The sequence below is a fragment of the Zonotrichia leucophrys genome, chromosome 3 (genome assembly GCF_028769735.1).
Source record: "Zonotrichia leucophrys gambelii isolate GWCS_2022_RI chromosome 3, RI_Zleu_2.0, whole genome shotgun sequence".
Lineage (NCBI taxonomy): Eukaryota > Metazoa > Chordata > Aves > Passeriformes > Passerellidae > Zonotrichia > Zonotrichia leucophrys.
Window position 1 is genome coordinate 38754161 of NC_088172.1, and position 27946 is coordinate 38782106.

The 27946-nt window shown below is 37.5% G+C and overlaps 1 protein-coding gene across 2 annotated transcripts in view; it reads right to left on the bottom strand.

Moving 5' to 3' along the window:
• Window positions 1-27946, bottom strand: part of CDK19 (cyclin dependent kinase 19) — a 122814-nt gene that overhangs the window by 38590 nt on the left and 56278 nt on the right. For both annotated transcript variants that reach the window (XM_064707886.1, XM_064707887.1), the window contains one exon: window positions 26688-26828. In XM_064707886.1, coding sequence (XP_064563956.1) covers window positions 26688-26828 — 141 coding nt within the window. The remainder of the gene's footprint in view (window positions 1-26687; window positions 26829-27946) is intronic.

A 27946-nucleotide genomic window follows, 5' to 3' on the forward strand; every position in this document is an offset into this window, starting at 1 on the left:
GTATGAGGTTCAACAAGGCAAAGTGCTGATTCCTGCCTTTGGGTGACAACAATCCCATGCAGTGCTGCAGGCTGGGGAAAAGTGGCTGGGGAGCTGCAGGTGCAGGCATTGGAACAGGCTGCCCAAGAAACTGGTAGAATCACCATCCCCGGAAGTGTTCAAAAAAATGAGGATTTGCACTTGCAGGCATGGTTCAGTTCTACATATGGTGGTGGTGTGAGGTTAATGTTGGACTCAATCTCAGTGGGATTTTCCAGTCTTAATGATTCTATGAATCAAAAACACTTCAACAGACCTTTACACTCAGGATTGGATTTTAAGCACTATAAAAATGCATTTACTTGTCAAGTGAAGCAAGCTGATAAAAATTATTTCACTGCACTGATTTATAGGTGAGGTTGTTTCTAATAAAAGCATTAGGTTGTAAGAAATAAACATTCTCACTTCAGAAGATTTTGTAAGATAAAAACTAAAATCTAAGCAGAAAGGACTTTCAGAACAACTCACAAGAGCTGTATTTTATCTCTGGCAATATAATATTCTCCAAATAGCAATTTATTCACAGAAAAAAAAGCTCCCAACTCTTTAATCTGCTGACCTTATCCACAATATTCACAGAATATTTCATGTTGGAAAGGACCTCTGGAGATAACAAGCCTAAAGCAGGGTTACAAACTACAGCAAATTGCTCAGGCCTGATCCAAGCTGGGTTTTAAACATCTCCACAGATGGAGACTCTCTCCGAAACTTCCAGTGTCTGACCCCTCTGACAGTAAAAAAGGTTTATCAGTAGAGTATATTTACATCTACTGCCTCCTGCTCTACCACTGGATAGCACTGCAAGGAGTCTGGCTCAGCTTTCTTTATTCACACTTATCAGGCACAAATACACATTGATAAGATCCCGCATGAGCCTTCTCTTCAGAGATAGAATAGCATCCTCAGCCTCAGAAAGATTCCCCAAAGCCCTAGGAGACTTAGTGGTCCCATGAGTACAGGAGATACACTAGGTCAGAGTCTATGGAAGCAAGAGACTTGTCTATTTATATATTTTTAAAGCCAGAATGTTAAGAAGAGATGTTGTTCTGATTAAAATTTAAATCTATTCTAATATATAATCCACTGAGGATTGGCACCCTCCTTAGGCAGCCAGCAGAGAAACAAACTGATTTATGAACTTAGCAGATGTCACATTCATTAGCTCTTGTGAACCCCTCTGAGAGAGTCAGGGGCAGGGGAAACAGGGAAGGAATAAAATGGGAAACAATTAAAAACTTGAATTGAGCAAAAGAGCAAGCACTTCTCCTGAGTCACCACCACCAGTGCGAAGACAGCAGGGATTTCATGGATGGTAACCTGATGCCTGCAGGATCCTCGCTGTGTCAGTAACACCTTGCATCGTGGCACCTCCCTGAGAGGTGAGAAGTCCTGCTTCCAACCTGTTTCTTAAGTAACAAGAAGCCTACATCCCAACCTCTTATTTCCCACATGAGCAAATTAACCACTTGATAGTCTACTAATCAGCACTTTCTAAGTTCCTCTTGCTAATCAGAGCTGTTCTGGCTAGGAAAGGCTTTTCAATGTACATATGCTAAACCAGATGGGACCCATCTTCTTGAGATGCAATGTATATTATCCAGTTCCTGTGCCCATGAATTTTTATTTAATAAAAATAAACAGCTTCAGAGGAGCTTAAAATATAGGTCAAATATTTTGTGGTTGTTTTATATAATAATGGCTTGAATATTGTAAAACTCTTCCCAGAGCCTTCACATTGCACATACCATGGTGAGAGAAACACAACCCTTCGGCTAAAAAAGAGGCAGCAAGGAAGAGCAGCAGAATTTCAGGTACTCGGGTATGGAAGAAAGATTTTGGTTTACTTCAGAGGGAATAATTTGGCACCAGAGATCCTCAGGAAACTATGTTAGGAAGGTTTCCATCATGAGGAAAGAGAAAGGACTACTGAAGGAGAATTCTAATGACCTCTGCTTCTTGGAGAAGGTAGAACATTTTAGCTCTACCTTAGTTCTTAGTAATCTCTGAAAATGGAAAACGTAGCATTTAAATATCAAAACATTTTACTCCAAGATCATCACTTAGATGACAATAAAACTACAGCCTAGTATACTATAGTTACTGGACAGCTGCAAAAATCAGACTAAAAAGCAGGAATGAAAAAGCCCCACACTTCATTTATGTTCAGGCTATATATAAGTCATAAGCACCAGTCTGGTTCCTGACACAAATCCTACTGTCAGCCATTTGATGAAGAAAACAGTGTTTTAGCTGGAAGGAACCATCAAGAACCAAGCAGCAGCTAAAAGACCAAAAGCTGGCACATATTTAAGAGTAAATTGTGTCTGTACACAAGAGGACAAAATTTTAATAAAGAAAGTTTGAGAAGCCCTGCTTAAAACCATTATCTAACTCCTCTAGAGTAGTAGTTGGGTGAGACAACCCAACAAGGAGTACACTTTTCAAGTAGTTACATTCTAATTAATCCTCTATTTTCCTCATACTCTCCCCCCTCGCTGAGAACACAAACACCAGCTGGGAAGCAAAGTGATGCTGCTGCATCTCCCCCTATCTAGTTGCTATAGGAACAACAGAAACAGTAAGAATTAGGAGTCTCACATTTAATATAAGCTATAAAAATGAACAGGCAAATCCCTGCTGAGAAATTCAGTTGAGGTTTGACTGTCTAAAAAAACATTTGCAGAAAGAGCAAGGTTAACAGTAACAAACAACTGAAGCAAAAATCTGAAATATTTGCAAAAAGGGAAGAAGATGACGATTCTTTACAAGTCTTTACAATAGGTTCAATAAGCATTGATAATGACATTTACTTTTCTACATTAGTGGGGGAGAGGGAATAAAGGAATTTTAAAAATCTTAATGGGAGAGAAATTAAAATGTTGGATTAACAAGTGTGTTTTCATAAATACAAGAAGTGTCACAACTGGGACTCATACAGACATTTATGAGAAGATACACTTCTAATTTTAATATTTAGACAGTAAAACGGAAGAAAGGTTGAAAGAAACCATCTATGGTATTAAAAGATTATAACAGTTCAAAACAGGAACAACAACCTAACAATAGATGGCAATACTTCAGTTTTAATGGTTGTTGTGATCTCCTTAAGTACAGCAGTGACACAATTCATAAAAGATTTGGTGCAGAATTACAGTCCTATGAAAAAATGTCCATAGGGATACACTGCTTTCCATACACAATTCTTTATTGTTTATATCCAAACAAATGTGTTTCCCTTTTGGAATGTGCCACTGGAAAATGAATAATATCAAATTAGGAGGCTTCTATTGTAAAAGCGATTGCAAGCCTTACAGATAAAGGCTCTCCCCACAGTTACTGACACTGCCTTGCAATGAGGTCTTTTCAAGTCTCCATTATTTAAAAAAACAATTGTAAACAGCCCAGTGTTGATACACAGAGACACTTTCATTTCACAAGCAAGAGGAGAGCAATAGTATTTTTGTCTCAGCTTTCAGCATGCTGCTCCCCAAATGACAAAGGTCCCGAGTGAGATGGCCGTGTTCCACTCTGCAGGCACTACTCCAAAGACCACTGAGTCTCTCAGTTCAAGGGTAAGAGGGAGATGCTGATTGTTCACTGAAATTTGCAAACAAAGCTTTTGTTCTTCTCATCTGTAAGGAAATGTAGGCATTTCCCTGCCTTAAACCAACACTGTTCAAACTCAGACTTTGTGCTCAGATCAATAAATTGGCACACAGGTACTAACACTGCTAGCAATTAAGCTAATTAAATTTAATTTTAAAAATTAAAGGTTCTTAAAATATTTTATTATGCACTGCAAACATCCAAACCATTACCACTTCCATTTAAAATATTTCCATATATTGAAATGCATGTAGGAAAATTGTTATGCCCACTTCTCTTTTTTTAGAAAACTGTTTGGTGAACATTTTCCTGATACTGAAGCACTATACAGAAGTATACCATGTAGAGTAAAATATCTTCACGTCTGTTTCTCTTTAACCTTACACACAGCAAACTCATATGAGAGCCACTACTCTGATTACATAACATCACTTTCAGCTTGGTTTTTAGCAGTTGTTATCCTTAATGTTACAAAAACCCAACCATATTTCATTACATTTTTGGCCTAGGTTTGTAATCCATACAATTTTCTTCCACTATTTCTCTATTCTGTTGAAATGATTGACTTTGCCAAGTAGTATCTTTAACAAATTACTTTCACAAAATAATATCTTTAACATCAAGATAATTAAAATTTCATTTGAATCAATAATGTAATAACACAGGTATTATCAAATTATCAAAAGGCCAAACATAAAGCTGATTATGACAGCACATGACCTAAAGAGTTAGCAAAATCTCAAGGCATACAAAATGCTTTGAAATGGTAGATTATTCAACTGAACTCAAATCTTACATAAATCTGAAAAGGAGAAAAAAAAAAAAGAGGTAAATACATTAAGTAAATAAAAAGAACACAGGAAACAGAGTACCACAGAATGCTTTTATGCCATCAAGCAGAGTGCTTGTGCCTCTGGGATAACAGATTTTAAAAGGAAAAAAAATGTTATTGCATAGAAGTAATTGAGATCAGTCTAGAGAAGAGTGGGAATACATAAGAAAAATTTTGCAGGCACCGAGGTCAGTGAAGAAGGAGGAGCAGGAGGTGATCCAGTCTCTGGAGCCAAAATTCTCCTGCAGCCTGTGGTGCAGACCATGAGATTTATCTGTAGCCTGTGGAGAAGCCCACACTGGAGCAGGTGGATGCCCAAAAGACAACTGTGACCCAGGACTTGTGATCCCATGGGGGACTCATGCTGGAGCAGCCTGTTCCTGGAGTGCTGCACTTCATGGAAAGAAAACAAGAAAGGACTCATGCTGGAGCAGGCTGAGAAGAACTGAAATCTGTGGGAAAGACTCCTCTGAGAAGTTCATGGAAGAGTGCCTCCCGTGGGAGGGACACGGCAGTGGAGCAGGGGAAGGACTTCTGCCCTGAGGAGGAAGCAGTGGCAGAACCAACACGGGATTAACTCGCTGCTATCCCCATTCCCTAGCTCCCTGTGCCACTGAGTGTGGGGAGGAGGTAGAGAATCAGGAACAAAGTTAATCCCAAGCAGGAAAGCAGGGGATGTGGTTCTAGGATTTGTTTTACTTCTCATTATCCAGCTCTGATTTTGATTGGGAATGAATTAAACTAATTTCCTTAAGTTAAGTCTGGTTTGCCTGTGATGGCAACTGGTGAGTGATCTCTCCCTGTCCTACTCTCACCCCATCAGCCTTTTTTTTCCTCTTCTCCCTCTCCTGTCCAGTTGAGAGGGCTTTGGTGGGTACCAGGCATCCGACCCAGGTCCAACCACCATAAAATGGTACACAAAATTTTACAGCTAAGTGTCATCAGACTGTGTCTTTAAAAAGTTCCCAAAATTAATTTTATTGCCATTAGAGGAATATTAGTGACAACAGATACATTTAAAAATGCATGGTAACTTTTTGTCTCCACTCTTGGTCCTTCTAAAATAATTTTAAAATGAAATGTGTTCAGAACTGATAAGGAAAAAATGCTCTTGTGGGATTCTGAGATATGAAACTGCATATTCAGGCACAAACCATGCTGTCAGATTATGGTAGTGACTTATGCATTTCATAGCAGCTGAACAGATGTGGTCAAAATAGTCATTTAACTCCAGCTACTATGAGTTCTATAGCAGCTACATTTGCAGAATTTACCTGAGACTGATGCAAAACATATTACTAACTAGGAGTAGGAACCAAATGTACAGAAGATACCTGAAATATTTCTTTGGAATGCCTTAGGTAAAGATTTTGGTTAAACACATTCCTTGCTTGTACTCATTATGTGTTGAAAGGGGAAATGTGTTCTTTTCATATAGAAGCTAGTTATCAAAGAAACCTTTTCATGTTTATACACTCTTATAAAACTTGGCATAAAAAACAAAGGTAAAAGAAAGCAGAAAAAAGCAAACTTTGGCCACAGTGCAACCCTGGATCTGCATTTTAGGGTTTTTTTTAGAAGTCCATGAATTAAGCTTAAGATGATCTATCCTTCAACAAAAGCAAAGATGTCACTACACAGGCTTCATTACAGACTGATTTCAACAGCCCAAGAACCCGGATATTCATCTGGAGGATCAGCCAAAAATCATAGAGTGCTTTGAGCTAGATAGGACCTCTAGAGGTCACCTGGACATTTTGCAGTTGAAAACAAATCCAAATTTGAAGCTGCATCAGATTGCTCAGTATCATGACCAAGGGAGTTGCAAGTCTCCAACAGTGGAGGTTACCAAGCCCTTCTGGTGGGGAACACCTGGCACTGTCTGACAAAAAAAATTGTTTCCCATCACCTAATCAAAATGTCTCTTGTTAAAACATGGATCTGTTCCCCCTCCTCCTTCTGCATATTCCCCTTAAGAGAGCTTCACCATTTCTACAGCCCTCACAGCTCAAGTCTCTTCAAACCACTCACGCTGCCAAACAGTGTGGTAGGAGAGCTGAGGCTCAGAGAGCCATCTCTGTCACCCTGCTGTAACCAAGCCTACTGCACCTTTGGCTGAACAGCTCCAGAATCACACGTTTAGCCATAGAAAAACATATCTGAGATGACAGTGTCAGCCTGGAAGTCCAGTCTCTATAACACACTCACTACTAAAATATTTCACCAAAGGGAAAGACAGACTTTTCCACTCTGCCTTAATTTTAACCAAATCACATGCAGATATACATTCTAATTAAGTTGCTGGTTCTTCAGTTACTCTCATATATACACAATTAAATCAGTGGTCAGGTAGAATATTCATGTCTCTGTTTGACTTGATTTTTTGTAGGTCAGATGTTCTCTTAAGATGTAATTAAGCATATACCTCAAGAGACATTAATTCTTTAAATTCACTCCCCTCACTTCTATCTAGGCCTTCCCCAGAAATGGCCAAAATGTCCATGCTCCTTATAAGAATACTCTGGTTCAAAATCCATTTGGAACAATGGTTTCTTAGGCAATTTCTAGAAAAAATATTTGATTTATAAACTCAACATGCTTTGCTGAAGCAGGAAAAGACTATTCACCAACTCTATTCCCTGGTTAACCAATGGATAATATAGTTGTACTTATGTCATTGGAAAATTGACTGTATACACAAGGGGAATATGAAATAAGAGTAATCACAAGAAGAGAATGTAATTTTGGGATGCATAAAAGTTCACAAATGAAATGAAATGAAACAATCTTCCTTTCACACACCATTTCAGGTTTCTTATGGCTGACAGGGTGTTAAACTAATGCAAGACAAAGATGAAAACTCCAGACAATTCTGGATGCTGGGCATTGCTTTGATTAAAACAATCTTCACAATGTTCCAGTATACCAAGTTTCAACCCAATCAATGGCAATGCAGTTTAAGTGAAAAAGAAAAGGATGAAAAAAGTCACATTTGGAGAACGCCAAAACATTTGACACAAATTAAATTTTATGCTGCTATGCAACATTATCCAAAGCATTCTGCTGTTACCAGTGCTGCAATAGCATACTTGAACTTAAAATGTTACATGCAACCTTGAGAAGGACAAAGAAGGGGGAAGTCAGAAACAAAGACACAAATATGATCATAAATTTTCAATAAAAAAATAAAAGATCATAAAGCAAATGTTCAAATAATATGCTGAATTCACATTGTCCCTGGGATTTTCAACACATTGCAGTACACACTCCAGCAAAATTCCCATGAACACACCCAGCAACCATCTAGGCCTTGTTTTTAGACCTTGCCTGGGCTCTTTGGGAGCACCAAGCATAGCACAGGACAAGACAGATTGTCCAACCTCGCTACCCCATTTCTGAACAGTAAAATGTGCAGGCCCACCATGCCTGAGAACAGAAGAAAGATTTACCTCAGGAATACTTTAGAAGAACGTTCTGCTTTTAATGCATTACAAAAAACCCTCAAAAAACAGAGAGGATAAATTTTGTTCTATAAAAGCACAGTCAAACTCTTCCTCTGCTGGGCCTTTAAAATACATCCTAAATGCCCTACGATACTGTGGTCAAGCCAAGTCTTTGCATCTCTGCTATCAAGTTCTCATAACACATTCTTCACACATAATCTTTACTCAGAATAATAACCCAAAGGCAAATAAACTGAGAAGATACACGCTCACGTGAAACATTACTAACACTACCATTTTCTTCACCTTTTTAAAGGCAAAAGCCAGGAGGCAGTAAGTCTCACAGAACACTAACATAAGAAAGCCTATGCCTGTACTGAGATTAGGACCAGAATTTAAGAGAAGGGGGAAATGACATGATGCAATTCTCACCTGTTCCTTGCATTACTTTGTTTCTGTTACAGCAGCATGAAAATTAGATACCATAACTGCTAATTTTTTCAGTTCAGGCACTAAATTCCACCACAGCCAAAATCTGGCATTTGTTTTATATTCTGACAACTCCTCTTAATTTAGTAGGGTTATTAAGACAGAAGCATGAAGCCTCTATCCAATCAAACAATAAATGACTGAAAGTGAGACTGGTGACACCATCATAAAACATTTTCTTAATTGCCTCTCACAAAGTATTTTCGGCAGTAAAACTCCAATACCTCCATTCCTCCAAGAGTGCGGTAGAGTCAAATACTTAACAAAGCCTTTCTGACTGCAATAAATAATATAGTACCAAATGAATAGATAAAAATGAAATCCATTTTCATTACAAACAAGCTTCTGCTTGGATAGTTTAGACTGACTGAATTAGGTTGAAATATTAAAAGCCCTTTAATGGAAATTTCAAAGGAGGAAAAGAATAGGGTAGCATGACTACCTGAAGTGGTTACTTCCATGTTGAGTGGGTCTCAACAAATCCCCTTTTGTCTGCATATGGACATGGGAATTTAGCTGAAGGGACTCAGAACTATGGAATATATTTTTTTTGTTTTTAGAGTATAAACTTGGCAAGATTTAGAAAAGCAATAAAAACATTTTACAGAACTTTAACAATCAAAGGTTTATGTCTAATAATATTTAATATATTTTTATTAGCTCTTGTCAGTTTATTACATGTGAAATTTTGCAGCATCAAGCTACCTTTTTTAATTCATTTTCAATCCATATGCTGTTTTTCTATGCTCATTACCTCAAGAATAAAAAAGTGAAATGCCATCTCTTCTCTCCTCCTTCTTTGATGTTGAGTCTAAAGACTAAAACTAACCCTTACCTACATGAGCAATTCAAATGCCTGTTATTACAGCATCAACCTTCTTCTCTGTGTGAAAACCTAGATTCAGTGATTTATAATGTAAGCCAAATCTTTATACATAGTCTTTATTACAGCATCTTAAAGCAAGTTCCCAGATTCCACTATTTGCAGGGCTAGGTTAAGTGTCCCTTTTTCCTCATGATTTGTCCAGCAGATCAGGTTTCAAGAAGAAATCTCACCTAAATACACGCCTTGTTCCTACAGCAATACTGACTGGGACTTAACAGTCCTCTGGACCTTAAGGTCTCAAACTCACCATTCAGTTATCATGTTTAGGCAATTAACTCATGTATCACTTGAGGCAGCACAATCCCAGCTGTCTTGCAGTAGAATAAAAGCAAATGCAGACCCCAAAGCAAGCAGATAGTACCAGCTGTTCAGCTGACACGTGCATTACAAACAAAGCTAAATAAAACATAACCTTTGAAACCCATCCTAACAGAAACTTTTTAGCTATTTTATCAACATCAGCCTGTTCACCTCAGGACTCAGATTAAATCTCTCTTTATCTCTCAGTCAGTTCGCAGCTTCCTGACTTCTGGGAGACCTTCAGGCTCATGAAGACTGATTTTTAAGAAGACAAGCATCAATGGCCAGCTTCATCAAAAAAAGTTCAGACCCAGTCTTGCAACTTTAAGTTAGAGAAGTCTTGTGCTCCTAGTTTTCTCTTGGAGGTTTTCCAAAAGTGCCTCCACATGAACAAGCAGCTATGAAGTCTTTTAAGTAACCAGTAAATGCAGCCAGCCAATGGCAGGCTAAAACAAGGTCACAGATAGCCATTTCCACTGTTCTTCAAAAGACCACTTGTTTCACAACATTGACCAGATTAGAGGAGAGCAGAATCCCCATTCCATCTCAAGAGTTGTTGTGCCTCTGCAGCCCACATCTCCATTACTGTTCTCCTCAAGGCAGGGTCCCTGGGTAGCTGCAGTGCTCATCCCTGAGCCAACAACCTGCTCATGTGCTCAAGGTGCTCTGTCATGGACGGGGCTGCAACAATTTCCTTGGATGAAATGGCACTGATGAGATTTTAAGAGGTAGTGAACCTCACAGGAGACACAGGAAAACATTTCTGGATACACTGCTATAGCAGCATTCAGTATTAGACTTCAATATTACAACGTTAGTAAAGAACCAACAAGATACGATGATTCTCTGAAATCTTTTTAGGGTCTTTTCTTGTAGAAGAAAAAGTCAGAAAGAGGGAACACAGGCTATGTTTGCAGATAGATTCATAAGTTACAGTATTTCTACTTGTTTTTTCTGAAGTCTGGGATGGATTAATTATCTGCCATCACTCCCACACACAGACAAGATTAAGAGCTATTAAGTAGCACATTGGCATTACACTCACGATATCTTCTTGGTAATGTTTCTCAATACAAATGCACCCTAAACTTTTGAATAATACTGCATTCCCTTTTTTCTCATTTTATCAGGAAATGGTAGGGAAAGAAGCTTAATGTTCAGCTGGGATTCAAATTTGTATGGTGTTCCTTTTGTAGCATAAGCTTCAATCATTATAAATTCAGCGTAACAATAAAGGTCTAGATGGTCTAGATGTGACGAACTGAAGACCTAACCCTTAAATCAGCACTGATTCAGAACTATCAGCATCTCAAAACAATTTAAAAGCATCTCATCACAACAATTATTCACATAAATTAAAGGTCATCTGTGTTTGGAAGGTTTTCCACCGATTAAAATAATTTTCTAACAGGCCAGGCAGGAACAAGCACGAACACTTTCAATACAGAATGTACTTCCCAAAATTACCATAAACAACTGAAAGGCATAGATCTGGAATACTGCTATTCCAAACATGAGTGAACACTGCCTACACAGCAACCCAATTCAAGTATTTGTTTGTTTGTTAATGCAACCTTTCTTGCACAAAGGGCACAATATCTAAAGTACTGAAAAACAGCTCCTGCTTTGGAAAGCTCGAGGCTGGGAAAGGCCGGCACTGGAGCAAACAGAGAGCAGCGCACGCTGTGTAAGGAAGACACAGCTGCACCTGCACAGCTCAGGGCTTTGGCTTCAGGGAGGGACAGAACTTGAACAGTAACCAGAGAGGTGCTTTCAAGCAAAGACTGACACATAAAACATTGAAACTGGGAGGAGCGAGGGACAGAGACCAAGGAAGGCTTCTCCAGCCACAGGCATAGCTGGTGAAGGCTGTGAAAGGTGTATAAGAACGAAGGAGAAAAAATGCTCTGAATACAGAGACTGAAAACCTGAAATTGGTTGAAGAAAACTATTTAAAGTTAAGATTTAATATGCCAATTAAAAAATTATGGAGACCACAAATTATCTTTTAAGACTCTTGAGCACTTATCCCAGCTATTTAGCCACTGTAGGTACAGTCCAAGATTGTTAAGTTTTCTTGCCTTGGAAAAGAAAAATATATTCCTTTCCCAGATACCATATTATTTACACAGCTTGATAAATATTTATATTTTAAAAGCTATTATTGAAAATCACAAAGTTTCACTTTAAAGAATGACATTTGTAATTTGCGTTTTAGTATCAACTAAACAGTCACAGCCTTGAAGCAAAGGCTTTAAGTAGTTATGTACCCTGCCACCTTGGGCATTTTTGCCTGTTTATCCAGTTTCCAGATTTTCACACAGAAAAACATCACTTATTCAGAAGAGTCTTTCCACAGAATACTTGCAGCCATTCATTTCAAACCAGCACCTCCAAAATTTCAAAATAAAGATGCTGCAGATGCTGAGGCAAAGTATGGTGGACACATGCAAGGAAGGTTCCTCACTCCACACCACCATGACTTCAGAGCTGGTATCACTGCTCCCTCCTTTCAGTCTATGCATCTCTTACTAGCAATGAGATTGTGTTTGAGGGCCAAAAAACTTGACAAGAGCTTAGACAACCTGTTTTTGAACCTAATAACTCTTGCCACAAAGAGCTCGCACTGCACTTCTGTACTAGTGGAAAGCTGCCAGGACCCCTCATATATTTGCTTGAATAACCAAAATCAGGAAGGTTTTCAATGGCAAACTTCTCCGTAGCATAAATGAGTGAGATCCCACTTAAAAATTGATCATAAACACATTTATTAAACATATATATACAATACATTAAACAGTTTTGTTATATTCTTTGTATTTGTAATAGGCATTTTCACATGCAGAGTAACACATTTGGAGTAGCCTTAGATATTCATGCAACTAGATGAACAAATCAGGCTAAATGAAAGCAGGAGCTGTGAGCAGCTCCACCAACATGCAGGTAACTGCCATGGGCATGCTCTTATCATGTGGCATCTTGCATTAAGCACTTAGCAACCTACTCCTTTTCATGGAGGCATAAACATTTCTTGTATTTACCACACAATATACCACTGGTAAAAAAACCGTGCTCACAGGCAAGTAGAGCAACTGAAGGGCTTTGAGTTCATATTCCCCATCTCACACAATAACATCTCCTTCAAGAAAACATGCTTACACTCTAAACTGCAAGTCTCAGAGCAAGAGGTTCCTCAGGTTAGAGAATACATTAATAGCTGAAATGAAAACTGAGGTGCAACAGATCAGTGATGAAATCTCTCCAGATTAATAATGAGTTTATCCACCTGACCCAATATCTTACAGTGTTTATGAAGCCAACACAGGATTGAGGTGATGACACACTGTCAGATGCATGAGTATTCCATTTAGGCTTCCATAACACATATGGAAGCTTTTCAGCCCTTAAATTTAAAATAACCTAGATAAATAAAGAAGAGTGTTTGTATTGAACATACCTGATACAGTGACTTGAAGTGTTAATGGAAATTACTACAGTTTATTAAAAGCTGCACGGTATCTGTCCTAAAAACATCTTGATTTATGAATACAAACAGAAGAAAAAAATATATATTTGAGGAAGCAGTGATGGCAACTAGGCTGGAATAGGTTACACAAGAAGCAAGTTGTTTCTTTATCTCCTTTCTTCAAAGTGTAGAAGAGCTTTTATGGGGGGGAAAGAAAGTACAATAAATATATTTACATAGTGTAACATATAAATGCTACAACATGGCATTTCAGATTCTTAAAATTTTGTTTCTGTAGTATATTGCCAGAATCTTCATTTTTTTATTTTACTACCTAACAAAAATGCATCAGAAGACAATTATGTTAAGAGATGCTTTCGTGAACAAATGCATCAGGTAGTAGTATTACTTGTCCTCATTAAAGCAAACCAAAAAGCATTTCTTGGCAGGAAATTAATCCGTGATGCTTAAATATTTTAGATGAACCAGCTTAAGACAAGATGTGAGAGTCTTGTTAACTAACTAATCTTTTGAAGATTAGGCTCTTTCCAAATGACACATATAGCACAAAACAAAGAAATCATTAAGTCACCTCAGAAAAATTTAACCTAACACACTAGCATTTAAATAAAGCCTCTTTAATGTCTCTGGAGTTATTTGCAGCAGTTTTACAATAGCTTTGTAGCAAGCATCAAGACGCCTCTTACACACTGAAGTAGCTGTGCTGTACCTAATACCATGTGGAATGGCTGATTAATTATTGGCTTGGAATGCCTGCAGACAAGTTTACAGCACTACTAGAAGTTTTTTCAATCAATTGTCAATCAAGGCTGATTCGAGACTGAAGTCTGCAGCTGAAGACGTTCAACTTTCATGCAAGCTAGTTAATTATGATAGCTAACTCCAAAAACCCTGCAGTCAGTAATACATATATTTTTGATAATATAAATATCACAAATACTTCTGGGAAGTTCGATTTTTTTTAAGTGTATTGACAAAAAAGTTATCTGCTATTAAAAAAAAAAGTCTGCCAAACTCAAAATGGATAAAACCCCTTTTATTTTGTAAACTATTTTTCCAATGATCTCCAATTGTTTTAGAAGAATTGCATAACAACTAAGACATATCAGAACTGTAGATCATAGCAATTTAAACATACATCACTGTATTCACACAAAGTTACTAATGAAAGCTAAAAGCTCTAAAAGATAGGGAAAGAATATTTAGTACATACAATTTTGAGTGGGGAAACACAGAAAGCTGTTTTGGGAAACAAAAGCCTTAGAAAAGTCAGTCTCAACATCTTTTCTGAGACAGAACCACCAGAGGAAGAAGTGTCACTGAATTCAGAATCTAGAGGCTAAGTTTTAATGAGTGGGTAAAGTTTTTGTATGAGCATGGTACTTTTAACAAGAACCTAAAACGAAGGAGAGTCACTCCACCTGGAATGGGTGAGCTTTTCCTGCATGGGGGTCAAGTTATGAAACACAGCATTCTACCTGTACCAGCCACAGGACTCAAAGTTACAGAGGCCAAAGGGAAGAGCGATAATTAAGATTGTGAAGGTGAGATACAGGAGTATTTCAGGAAAGTCAAAGCTGAGTCAAGGTTATATGACTAATGTTAAAGAAGTGGCAAAAGGCAGATCAACAGATATGGAACGTGGGCAGAGGAGAAGGAAGTTGGAAGCAAATGAAAGATTTTTGTCAAGAAAAAAACCCAGAAGAATAGTTGTGAAGGTTCTACGTGCCGAAAACAAAATCTGAAGTAGTTCAGAACTAATTATAATATTTTTCCATTCAATAATTATGCCCTTTTAAAAAATGAAAAACAACCTGCATAGACATGCAATGGCTGTGAGATTCCTGAGAAACATTGTGATTCATGTCAAAAACACGAGCATGTTAAAGAGTGGCAGGTCAAGCTGCCCTAATTTTTTTAATTTTAATTTTTTTTAAATTAAACAACTCCAAACACATACCACACTTTTAAAGTAAGACACAACTGTACTTGCTACAGCAAATTTGCCTCAGCTTACTAGATAAAATGTTTTCAGTGCTCAAGTCTTAAGATTTACCTCACTGCTGATGTTGCCAATAAGACTTTAGATGTTCTCACAAAAATCAAGTGCTTAAAATGCAAACAAACTTCCTGTGGAAATTTTTATTTTCTTTTTTCAAACTGCATAAGTAGGCTAGACACTCAAGTCCTGTTACTCAAAGCCAGATGATGACTTTTGAAAAGTTTACTGTGTAACAAAACGCCTTTGAGAAAATCCCTGGCTTTCAGAACACAACATCAGAGCACTTTATACTTCCTGTTACTCTTTCCCGTGTTTCGTATTGTCTATGCTCATCAACTGAAATTCTTCTCTATAAATTGCAACATCAATTTTGAGATTAGTCACAAACTTAGGACCAGGATTAAAGTTTATGGAAGCTTTATTGGAGGCAATAATAATTTTGATAAAGATTTAATGGCTACAATGTTCCTACAATTAAAAATCCCAAAGCTATCAATACATTTAACAACTCGAAATCTAACATTAATAAGATGAAAAGAGACACTCACACCTTCAATTCTGAACAAAATTTTTTCTAAGACTGAAGTGCTCCTTGCACACTGAAGCCTAAACTAGACATACACTGTAGGAGAACAGTGCCCAAAAGGCTGCACTGTTCTAGAAGCTCAGCATATGGGTACCAGTCAGAAAAACTCAATATCATACTGCCATTATTACTACACTGACATTTTAGTCACTTGCATTTAATAAAATCACTCTCAGAAACAATGTAAAGCACTTGGAAATTAATGAAATATCTGTCCAGTTTTAATGACAATAAATAGGACAATTTTATCTCACCTTATAAAGGAGTGAAATATCAAAGAACTATGCCCTTTCTGCAGAATAAAAACATGCAGGTGAGCAGACACTACAGAGCACCTAATGCAGAGTAAATCCACACCCTAGACTACCTTGCTGTAACTTGTTCATGTAGTCATACCCTCTGCATTAGTTTCAGGTTTTCAACTACATTAAAACTACAAAAATCCTAAAAATGGTTCCACATCATGTGCACCAAGCAAAACAGCTGTATAGTTTAAAATGTTGCTGCCTCTAACAGCCCACGCTGTCTTGCTGGAAATAATCACCCAGGCAGCAGATGGCTGGAGTGGATGAGCTCCTCTGCTGCAGCACTCTAGTCCACTTTGAGCACCTCAAAGGCAGCACTGGGACCATGGGCTGGGTCACACGCAGTGGAGAAGCACCCAGCATTGCCCCCAGGGCCGCAGAGAGCTGGGCAGGGACACTGCTGCCATGCACTGGTACAGCTGGACTGGGCACAGACCCCTTTCAGAACAGCCAAACAGGTACTTTCCACACCACTCAGAAGAGCCACACAACAAGTTTAATGTAGTTTAGCTGATCTAGTTCAAGATTTCATGCAGACTTTGAGTGTCCCCATGAACACCACCCATGAGAGTGAAGAAGCGAGATTAGCACCTAGTATTTTTACAATGAAGCAAAAAGAAACGTCCTGAAGTGAGCAGAACTGTGAGGAACAGCACTTCAGTAAGCTACAAGTTATAAAGGAATTTAAAAAGGAGTGTAAAGGAATAGGAACACATATCCCTATAGAGAGGGGAAAAAATAAGAATCAAAACTTCACATTGCAGAAGGAAAAAAAGATCTCAAAATGAGATAAACAAGAAAACAGCTTGACCTCACATTTTTTCAAGCATACTAAACCACTTGCAATACACACTCAGGCTCTCTTCTGGTAAATAGAAAAGATGACTTTTAGGTTACTAAAAGGTTTACTGTTACTGGAAGCTCTTCCCAATGCACTATGGAAACTGGCACCAAAGAAGAGCTCCCCACCAGAGCAAGGAAATGTGCACAGAGAAACAAACTTCAAATAAATCCTGCATCCCAGAAAAGAACAGCAGCCAAACAGCAAATACATTTGCTGACAGCAAAATTACTAAGAAGCTACTGAAAATGTATTCTATTATCCAGCTATAACCAGAATTTCAAGCACATGCCTTACCCAAAACCTAAATGGGTCTGGAATTCTATTTGGTTTAGCTATCAAGAATTCAAATTAATATTTACTTGATTAACAGTTTTAGGGTTGAGACTATGATTCACACTCAATGTCAAGAAACAAACCAAACTTTAAACATCTTATTTAAGAAATTGTATTTCATCTGAGCTGGCAAATAGCTAATCATTAACTCACAGTTAAACAGCCAAAAAAACAGTTTTTATAGCATTAAAAATCAGCATCAGTTCATTAAAATGTGTCCTACTGGAGTTTGCATTTATTTAATAATTCTAACAGTCATCATCCACAACCATTACCTCAAAAGTAACTACTTGAAAGGTAAATCAAAGTAAAAACGTACAAGTGCATTTCATGGATTAGAGAAGAACGCAGAACAGAAGACACACTTATGAAAAATCTTCTTTGGCAACAACTACAGTGTAATACAAAATGGCTTGAGTAGCTGAAATCCCCCATTCCAAGAGGATTTTCAGGAATGCAAAATATTGGCTATGGAATTTTATTTTTCATTAGTTATGTTTAAGAACACCAGCTACACAGAACATTACCATGCTAAATTTTGGGATTTGGGCTCAATATTTAAACTAGCAAAACAAGCAGGCATAAAATCCTAGTACAATCTGACTTCATTTTTATGACTATTTTTTTTGGTTAGGTAAAATACTTCAACCAAAAAAAACCCACAAACACTATCCCCAACATACCAGAATTGGTTAAGTAGAAATAAACTAATAGAAAAATAACCTCAACTTATGTTCAAAGATTATTACAGCAGTAGGAGCCCAAATGTCACAGATGGAGGGCTAGCTTAGGAGTGGGAGGTAGGGGTTGCAGGAAAATATAATTAAGTCCAATATAAAGAACATTTTTCAGATGCCACCAGCTAACTGGAATTTCCACAGAGTTTTCAACTACTTTACATAGTAGCACACAAAAGTTACTGAACTGCTTGGAAGTGCTTCTACAAGCCACTCAGAAGAAACCAGAAGGTGAACTGTGCTCTAACACCACTGAGGTGCTGAACAAAGTGGAACGGGGTCTGTCAAAATAACTGGCATATTCACATGGGCTTTAGCTTCCAGAGGGAAGGAAAACAACAGAGATCAGCAGTTGAAAAAATTCTGTTAGTACTGAGGTTTGGTATTCAGAAAATTGTGTGTTTGATTACTTGCACTTTTTTGTCTTGAAAGCTTTGCTGCTTCACTGTTAAAAGAAGTGACAGAATAATATAAGTAGTTTACCAGTGGTCCAGATATCTTGAAGCAACTGTTCCTGTATTAAATAAAATGTCTTGAAATTTTAATTTCAAGATGGCCTTATGTGAAATTCAGAATCCTCCCTAAAGATGAATCTGAAGGCCTAATGCCCAGTTTCTGAGAGGATCACTTCACACAGTAGGGTCACTTGACAAATTATGCAAAGAATTTCCTTTAAGTGACATAACTGCAGTATTCGGTCTTAAGAGCTACCATAAAGTCAGTGATTCCTGAAGCATTTCCAGGCAGCATGGAGGTTGGAGAAGACAGAGGTCCTGAGAGAAGCCATCTGGGAAACACCAGCTGATCAGTCATTTTCTGCAGCACAGCCAGCTTCTTTGACAAAGTTCACATGTAGTAATATAAGAAATAAGCTAACATCCTTTGCTAGTCACTGCAGCTTCCTGGATCACTAATCAAAGATGCTTCATTTAAATGCAAGACAATCTACAATGTTACTGCAACTGCTTAGTAGAGTAGCAATAACTACAGCATATTTGCAAATGACGAGAAATGCACATGAGAAAGCACAAGATGGCAAGCAACATGGAGAAAAAAATGCCTTTTTTCTTTTTTTTCTTGAGTATAAGTTGTTACATGAGTTGTATTCACTGATTGTAACATACTTTTCTTAAGTGTCACTAATTTCTATTACTATAAAACAACATGATGCCAACCTCTGTGCCCTTATTCAGAAGGGGTAACGAGTCCAAACAGAAATAATTCCATAAATGAAATGGCAGCCAATCCCATTACCCCAAGGATACTTTCTCCAACAGAGAAAAAAAAAAAAAAAAGCAGTAATATTTTATAAAAGAAAAACTTCTAAAAGCAGCTTCTAACATTTGCATTTTTATTTAGAAGGCAAAACTCAGTTTGCTCACTCTAAACAGCCTGCTGCAACAGTAAGCTAAAATACATCACGTATTTACTAGAAACCTCCTTATGGCAGATGGTAAGCTAAACTGGGACTATTAGAAAAGATGACGTTTTCAATCTGTTTATTCTGTATCAGGAAAGAAAACTAAATAAATTATAAAATTATTTTAATACTTTCACTTCCTTGTCACCCTTTTTCCATCTCAGGGAAAGAGATAAGTTCACATGCCATATGTCATCTGTTGACTTTAGCAGCAAAACGCAGACAAAAGAACATTAAATCAGTCCCTTTGTTTCTTCTGACTCATCTGAATTTATATCCAGTCAGAGTTTTATGAGCATAAGCTTGTTTCAGAACCTGAGGTAAAGCATTTCTCTTCAACCATAATTATTTTTATTAGTAAAAATTAATCTACAAACATCTTAATACTCTTGCCACAAACCAAAAGGTATGCATTAGTCAGCCATGGAAAAATTGCGGTTTCCACGTACACAACACAGGTAACGATCTGCACGTCTTCACATACTTTTTTAAATCATGTAAAGATTAGTTTTTACGACTGAAGGACAACAGCAAAGTTTCAAGTAATGAGAAATGCACCATTTTTAAGAGGTGCCCTCAATATATGCTTAAGATTTAAAAAAACAAAAAAAAGATAAAAGGATATGCTGATAAAACTCAGTTTGTTAATCAATGTGTAAAATTTCTGGTTGATTTACCTATCTAGAAGCATGCAGAGATACATGTATAGGCACCTATGTACTGCCTTTTCCTCACTAAAATAAAAGAATTTATCTTCTCTGTAACCAGATATGAAAGAAGAAAAATGTGTTGACCTTTCAGTTAGTAAATTCAAGTCACTTTCTAAAGTCATCAATGGAGTCTTATTTCTGAAATATGTGGGTTTAGCCTACATTTTCTCTCTTTTGGGAAATCTGCAAGTTGAGTATGATGATTCATATGGTTCTCTGACACTGTGGAAAGTGTCCTCCATCCCAAAGAGATCATGCAGATGGAAAAATAAACAATTTGAGTCCTGAACCCAAACACAGCTTGGGAAGAACACGAGTGAGGAGTGCATGTCCGGACATATTCCTGCACCCTTCCCATGCACACACACACACACACGATGGCACAGAATGGTGGGATTACAATTACAGTGGGTTTGAAAAGTTTAAAGAAACTGGTAGACAGGTTGACTTGGTATTTATTTACAGGAGTCATGTGCTTGCTCAAATGGGTGCAACAGGGCCAAGCAGCTTTTCAAGCCAGTACAAAATTACTGGCAGAAGGCAGGACCCAACAGTTCTACATTCCGACACAGCAGCTGCCTGTCAAGAGAGGGATGCATGAACCTGGACCTAAATTTACTTTTGATATCAGCACATAAAAATCCCATTTTAGAATTGCTAGTAAAAGGGGAGTTTCCCACACTCATCCATTTACATTTTATTTTTCAAACCCACAGTCTGCTTGCATAGCAAAATGCACATGAGAAATTTAAAAGCCACTTCAGTGCTGCTGCTTTTTGCATAACTTTTCTAATAATTTACTGGAAAATCTTGGGAGGGCACAGGGAGGAAGTGGGGGAAATATTTAAGTGATATAAACTAGTATATACTAGTATATACTAGTATATAAACTAGTAATAACAAGCATTTATTTACCAAAGGCTTTGAAATGAAAGCATAAAAGCAGAAGCAAAAAGTGAATATCTATATAACATAGTTTAAGTCCTATGGTGCCTTCAAACAACATGCAATTATTTTTATTTTTAGAAGAAGAGCATCACACAGCAAAAATAAGTCATCTATATAAGCCATACCATACTAAATCAATTCCATAACACATTAAGCAGTGAGCTACGAAATAGACCCATAAATAGGTAACAGATTGGGAAACAGAGGCAAAGACAGGTTAAGTGAGTTGTGTAATGTGGGAGCAAAGTTTTAGAGCAGAGTCCAGGTATAGGTCCATGGTAAGAGACTCCATATGTACATGCTGACTAGAAAAGGATTAGTATGAGGAAATTACATGGGTTTTTTTCCTAAACTAAAAGTCAATCAACTAAAAGCCTGAAAACTGTTAGAGCTTTATTAAACTTAATATAATTGAATTACTGAAAATGTACTAAAATGTTATTCTATAGAAACATTGTGATAGGTCATTTAAAATACTTATTTTGAATAAACAAAAATATTTTTTTAAAACCCCATAAATTATCAGAGTTAGAGGATGAAAACCCATTTAGTTCAATCATTTCTGAATAGCCTGTGCTTGTATGGAGACAGAAGCTGCAGATTGCCACAGAAAATTATTTGTTTGACCACTCCATTTTGGGCTTTCTCTTTGTGCTTTACTTCTGACAGAGAAAACCCAGGTTCCAGATGGCTGCAGTTTCCAGAAAACCCAGAGAGACAGCAATACTGCACTGTCCACTCTGCACAGTTCCACAAGAGATGTGGAGCAGGACCATGGAGAAGACAGCCTGCCCTGAGTGCAATCACGGCCAGCTGGAGCCACACACCACCCGGGCATCTCTTGGCTCTGCTCAAAATTCACCTTTGGAAAGACACCCTTGGCTTCCTGTTCCTACACCAGCTGGGTATCCAGGGTATTGTTAAGATGCCAGAATCCAAGAGCACACATATCTGAGCACCCAAAAGGCTGCATATAGATATTTACTATACAGACAGACATGCCGAGTCAAAATTATGTCAACCTCAATTTTCTGATATGTCCTTTCACCAAAAATGCCCAGATTAGCTCTCCATAAATTCTGAAGGTGGGAGAAGCACACAGATCCTTCTTAATCCACTCCATAAAGAAACAGAAACCACTTAGCTTAAGCACACAATGAAAATAGCCTCTCCCAAATACAGATGACATAGTGAAACAAACTACAGAACACAGGTATTATTTTATCCTTCTTTAATAGACGGAGATGGTAATAAAAAAAGCTGAATATAGGAAACCAGTAGCAAAGTCTTTACCTCAACTGGATTCCTCCTCGCTCTCCTTAGTGAATTAGTGAAATTAGAGTGAAAAGATTGGAGAGAACGGGTTACACTGAGAAAACCCCACACAGGCATAGATGCGCCCAGATTAATGTTTATAAAATAAAAACACTTAAACAACTTCTCATTTTAAAAAGTTACTTTATATGACCATCACAAGCAAGTTTTCTATTTCAGAATCCTTAGAGCAACCATTTAACTCCCTGGGGAGGGGAAGAAGAAATCCGCATTTCTCTGCTGAGTTTGATTTCCAACACTCATTTTTTAACCAGTCATTTTAATATTAAGCAGTAGTCTAAAGAAATGCTCAAGGTATGTAAGTGGAATCTTAAATTAATTTCTCCATTTGAATTCTGTGCACTTCAAACATCCCACAGATAACACCTCCCTTCAGGAAAATAGAAATTGCTTTTATCAGGTTATAAAGGATATGGTCTCTATCTGCTTTTGACCTTAAGCAACTAATCTACAAAAGAATTGCTAGAACAAGAAAGTGCTCAAATCCTTTCAGTTGCTAACATGAACAGACATTGCAAACACTATATCGAAGATCTCAATTTTTTGACATCTGGGCAAACTAAGACCTTTGCTGAACATTCCTGTATAATCTAAATATTTCCCTCTAGGAGAGGAGGGGACAAAGACCTCAGAACACACTGAAATAGTGTACTTCAAGTGCTTGCTCTTACTTCAAGGTATGGAGGAGCACTGGTTAGAACCCCTTTAAGCAGACAGCCCACAGTGCATATAGAGTATTTTAAAAAGCCAAGACCATAATACTCAAAGGGTTTTTTCTCCAATATCTATCTCTATTAACCTTCTGTTCATAATGAAACACTCCAGCAGCTAGCAAAGCCAGCAAATCCTCCCTCCTCTTGCACACAGCTTTCAGGAGCACTGCTATGTTGAGAAGGTAAAATTATCATTGCCCAATGACATGCAATTCAACAGCAAAATCTCACCCAAAGGGGCTCACAGGAAAACAAATGTATGGATTTTCAGACTTAAGGCAATTCCAAGACACAAGGCTATTCAAAGAAATCAGTAACGCAGTGTTTCTGTCCCATAGTCTATACTTGTTTGAACCCTGCCAAAAAGGCTGAATGGTTTTTAACTGAGAGAAATTAAGAGCTTAGCTTAAAAAAAATACCTAGAAAGTAACTTAGCACCTTACAGCTACTCTCAGGATACAAAAGCCAGACTCAAAATAACCCAAATACTACAAACAATTGAAAGATGCACAACACTAAATTAGTTTCCAATTTCTTGAAGCATGAGTACAAGTCTATTTGGTGTTTGCCTCAATTTGAGCACTTTCCTTAAACTGAACTTGCATTGGCCACCTTAAACTGCTGTAAGTCTTGCATTACAAAGTTTCACCAATTCAATCTTATAAGAACACCTGCACTCCCTCTTAAGAATCAAAATAGTGCATTTTAACAATAAAATAACCAGATCTAATGACAGGTGATGCTGAATGGCCCCTGTTGAGCTTTCTGCCACCACCTCCTGCCTCATGCTGCCTCTGCACACCCCTCTAAGCCTCTGGGACCTAACCCTGCAAAAAACAAGCTCTGCAGGTGAAAATCTTCCTGTGACACTTGGTGTGGGTTTAACTCCCTGAATGAGCTCACCAGGAGCCAGGTGAGTGTCCCTGCCAGGCAGTGAAGAGAGGAAGGAGACTGTGTCCTTGTGGTAACAGCCATCCATGAGCTCAGCCCAAGGAAAGGACACATGGCAAGTTCACATTGTTCACCACTTTTACCCCCCTGTGATGGACTTGCCTGCTACAGCTGATCTTAAAAATGATTTAACCAAAAAATATCTTAGTAATTCTAAGGTTTTTAAGCAATGAATTTGGTATTCCAGCTTCTTCAAAAACCTCTTCGATTTAAGGCAGTAGTAAATTAAGATTTAAACAATATTCTTCAAATACGTCTAAGCAAATATTAACCTCCAGGTTTCTGGTTTTTCACAACAGCATTTGTTAAATAAATTACAGAGGTAATTTCCATGGCTCAGGAGAATTTTACTAATATTATGATAAATATTCTCAGAGAATCTAATTTTATTGAGCAATGAAATAAACATAACGTGACTTTCATGGATGTCACCATTTCTGGTCTTCATCCAAACAGAGGTTAAAAATAGTAAGAACAGAGTTATATTAAACCAAGAAAGTACAAGGTGTTTTGATGCAAAACTTGGTTTACATAACATAGAAAAATATTTTTTCCAGCAGCTGTAAATTCAAACAGCTAAGAGAAAACCACCAGAAAAACTGTTCCACATCTTAAGAAGACACTGAGGAGCTGGTATTTATGTATTATGCAAGAAACTGATGCCAGTGAAATTCTGAGTATCATTCTTAGTAGCAAAAATTACAAGCACAAGCATACAAATAAAAATTACAGATAAATAAAAAAATCTTGGTTAATCCAGGATTTAAATTGGTTGCTAGTTATATTATCCTCTAATTTCAAGTGCAGACACAAGGACACATCCAGAATTACATTTTTTTTCTTACCATGGTCAAGATATAACTATTTGACATACCTGAATTCTTCAGAAATCCAGAAAAAAATTTAAAAGGCAAAGGATTCTGATTACACTTTTAAATCATTAGCATATCAAAGCAATTTTTGAAATTGTTTCCTTTGTCTTACTGAGGCATCCTAAATCCATTAGCTTACATTTATTTGCAGACCAAGAACACACTAAGACTTCACAAATTACTATTCTTCTCTCTTCTCAATAATGCTACCATCATTCAAGCACTATCATTTCAGAACCAAAAAATCTAGTCTTTATCACAGTGGAAACCATCATCTCCCAACATTCCAAAAGAAAAGACAAAGACACTAGACAACAGCTTTGCTGCAAGTCATCAGCAACAGGTAAGAACTGCAAAGCAGCAGCACCAGTCACGCAAAACACCTGGTGCTGCAGGCTGAAAATAACAACACCAGCAAGAAAGTTCTCAAGGCTATTTGTTGTTATTATCTTAAATACCATCTCGTATTTTCTATCAAAATAACGAGTTCATGTATGGCATTTAAGTGTATATGTAATTAACAGTTCCATGAAGAGGTGTGTCTCCCTTAGAGCTGGATATAGACTTTCCAGGTGTTACTTCTCAAGCTGGAGCTAATCACAGCTGAGCACTTTGCCAAAGCAGCACCTGACTCTTTAGCAAAGCAGTAATTGTAACATGAAAATCAGACTTGTACATGCTTCCTGTTTTTTTGGTCCTGGCTACTATTCCAAAGGCAAACCACACCTCCCATCCCTCCCCAAATATACTAACATCTGGAATTTAACAGAAAAACCAACGATAAACAACCAAGGAACAGAGTAAAAAAAAAAAATCCATAATGAAAACTGAAACCCACTCTAGCCACTGTTGTTAGGTATTACAAAAAAATTAAATAAAATTCAGTTCAGAAAATGTTTGTGACTTGTATTGCAGGCCTGCCTTACTTTTTACTTATTATTAGAAAAAAATTTGGTCTACAAACAAAGATTAATCAAAGTCCCTACTTACTATTAAAAACTCAAGAACAATTAGTGACTAAGTTTCTGGACGGACAGCCTTATTTTGACATGCTGGGGCAATTATGAAAAACCAAAAATAACCAAAATAAAAGCAGTGACTTTATACACAGACTACCATACCTAAGAGCGTTGTTTGGCATATTAACCATCGCATCGCTTCATGCCAAACATTCTAGTTAGAATGCAAGTGGAAGCATTCTACAGCTAATCCACCTGTATTAGCATTCTTTTCATAAACCACAGTAGCACTTCACGTAATTATGAGGAGCGATGGAAAACTTTTAAGGGGAAAAGGGGAACTAAGACAAGGCAACTGGCTGCCCTTGTAATCTGTAATCAACTTCAAGAGCTACTCCAGGTCATGAGAAACTTCAAGATGATAACTCTTTTATAGTTCTCTTCCCACGGTCAGAAAAAATACCACATGGAAAAGAAATACTGCATGAAAAACTACTCTTTCACTAGCTTTTATGCTAAGTTGCACGTAAGCCAAACAATGTAAAAGGGTATCAATCACTCTCCTATTTAGATGCCTTTTCAAAGTCATGTGAAAAGTTGTAAGAATGTTCACCCAACATGTATCAGCTGTCTCACGTACTGTTTTTGGATATTGATATCAGCAATCCCTTTACCGGATCTGGCATCATTGTCCAAGCTCAGATGACTCAGATAAAAACAATGTGAAAGCATAGTTTGTTTTCATGTTTAAAGTCACAACTGGGCTGCTGCAACAATAACAGGAAGAGCTGTAGGGATCGATACGCCAGATTACGAACAGGGCTTTTCTTGTCCTCCCCAATGACACGCACGTGGAGCGCTCTGGGGCAGGTGTCACATGCCACACTTACCAGGTCTCTGTGAAGCACCCAGTTTGCATGGAGGTAATGGATTCCATCGAGGATCTGGTAGAGGAGGGATTTAACCATAGATCTTGGCAACTGCATGGGCTTTTTATTTGCTTTTGAGGCACGGTGAAACTTGATAATATGCTAGAAATAAAACAAGTAGAAACATGAAGAAAGTTAGGTGATAGGTGAGAAGATTGGGTGTTTTGGGATATTTTAACTACTAACGCTAAATAATGGAATGAGATACAAAGTTGAACTTTGGAATTAAAGTAACAGTGATGCACTCACAATTCTCCTAAAATTGTTTTTATTCTCTGAGTTGCTTCAAAGAACAGCCATGAAGTTTTTGTGAATATCTAAATACTGGCTACTTACCTCCAGTAAAAGGTCTTAGACATTATCCTTCCTCCCTTCTCCCTACATGGCATCCTCTTACCCTTGGCAGCTAGACCAGAATCTTTCAAACCAGGAGTATCTACCAGAAAAAGGACCATGCTCTTTGCTTTCATAAAGACTTTGCCTCCTCCTCTTCAAAAACATCCAGGCTAGCATAGTTGCAACTACTATTCCTCCCAAAATCAGGATCCCAGTACACAGATTAAATAAATATCTTAATAAATATTTCAAGGGGGAAGTATAACTCCAAAAACACAACATTTGAGTGACATCATGTTCGAACATCTAAAAATGGTTATCTTCTTGCTCCCAATTTATGGTTGCATATTTCACTGATGATAACAAGCTGGTGGCTCTTGGATTACAGAAGTCAGTCTGCCCACTAGAGGACAAACACCACTTGAAAACAGAGAATGCAGTAAACGACCCCAGTATTAGTTGAAGGAATGAAAAAAAAAATTTGAAAGATTGCTGAGAGATCATTAAATAGTCATAAACTATTAATTTTAAGATCAACGTGGAGATGATGGGTTAGGTCTGGTTTTGCTACAAGAAAAACTAGAGTCAGGCCATTCTGCCTTTTCAATCCTTGGAAAGATGGGACTATGCAGGGCACAAATCCAATCTTAATATATGGTCATTCAGCAAACAACTATGTTCATTCAGATGGAGGGAAAAAATAAATCTCCTTTTTGAAGGCAATTCAATGAAGCACCTCAAGTAACAAAATAATTTTCAATTATGTGTCTTTTGAAAGGTGGAAATGATAAAGGCACTTCGCATTTTTACTGAAAACAATACAAAATGCTAGAGTAGGACTATTAATTACCCAATTTTTAAAAAAGGGTTTGTCTAGCTGAAGA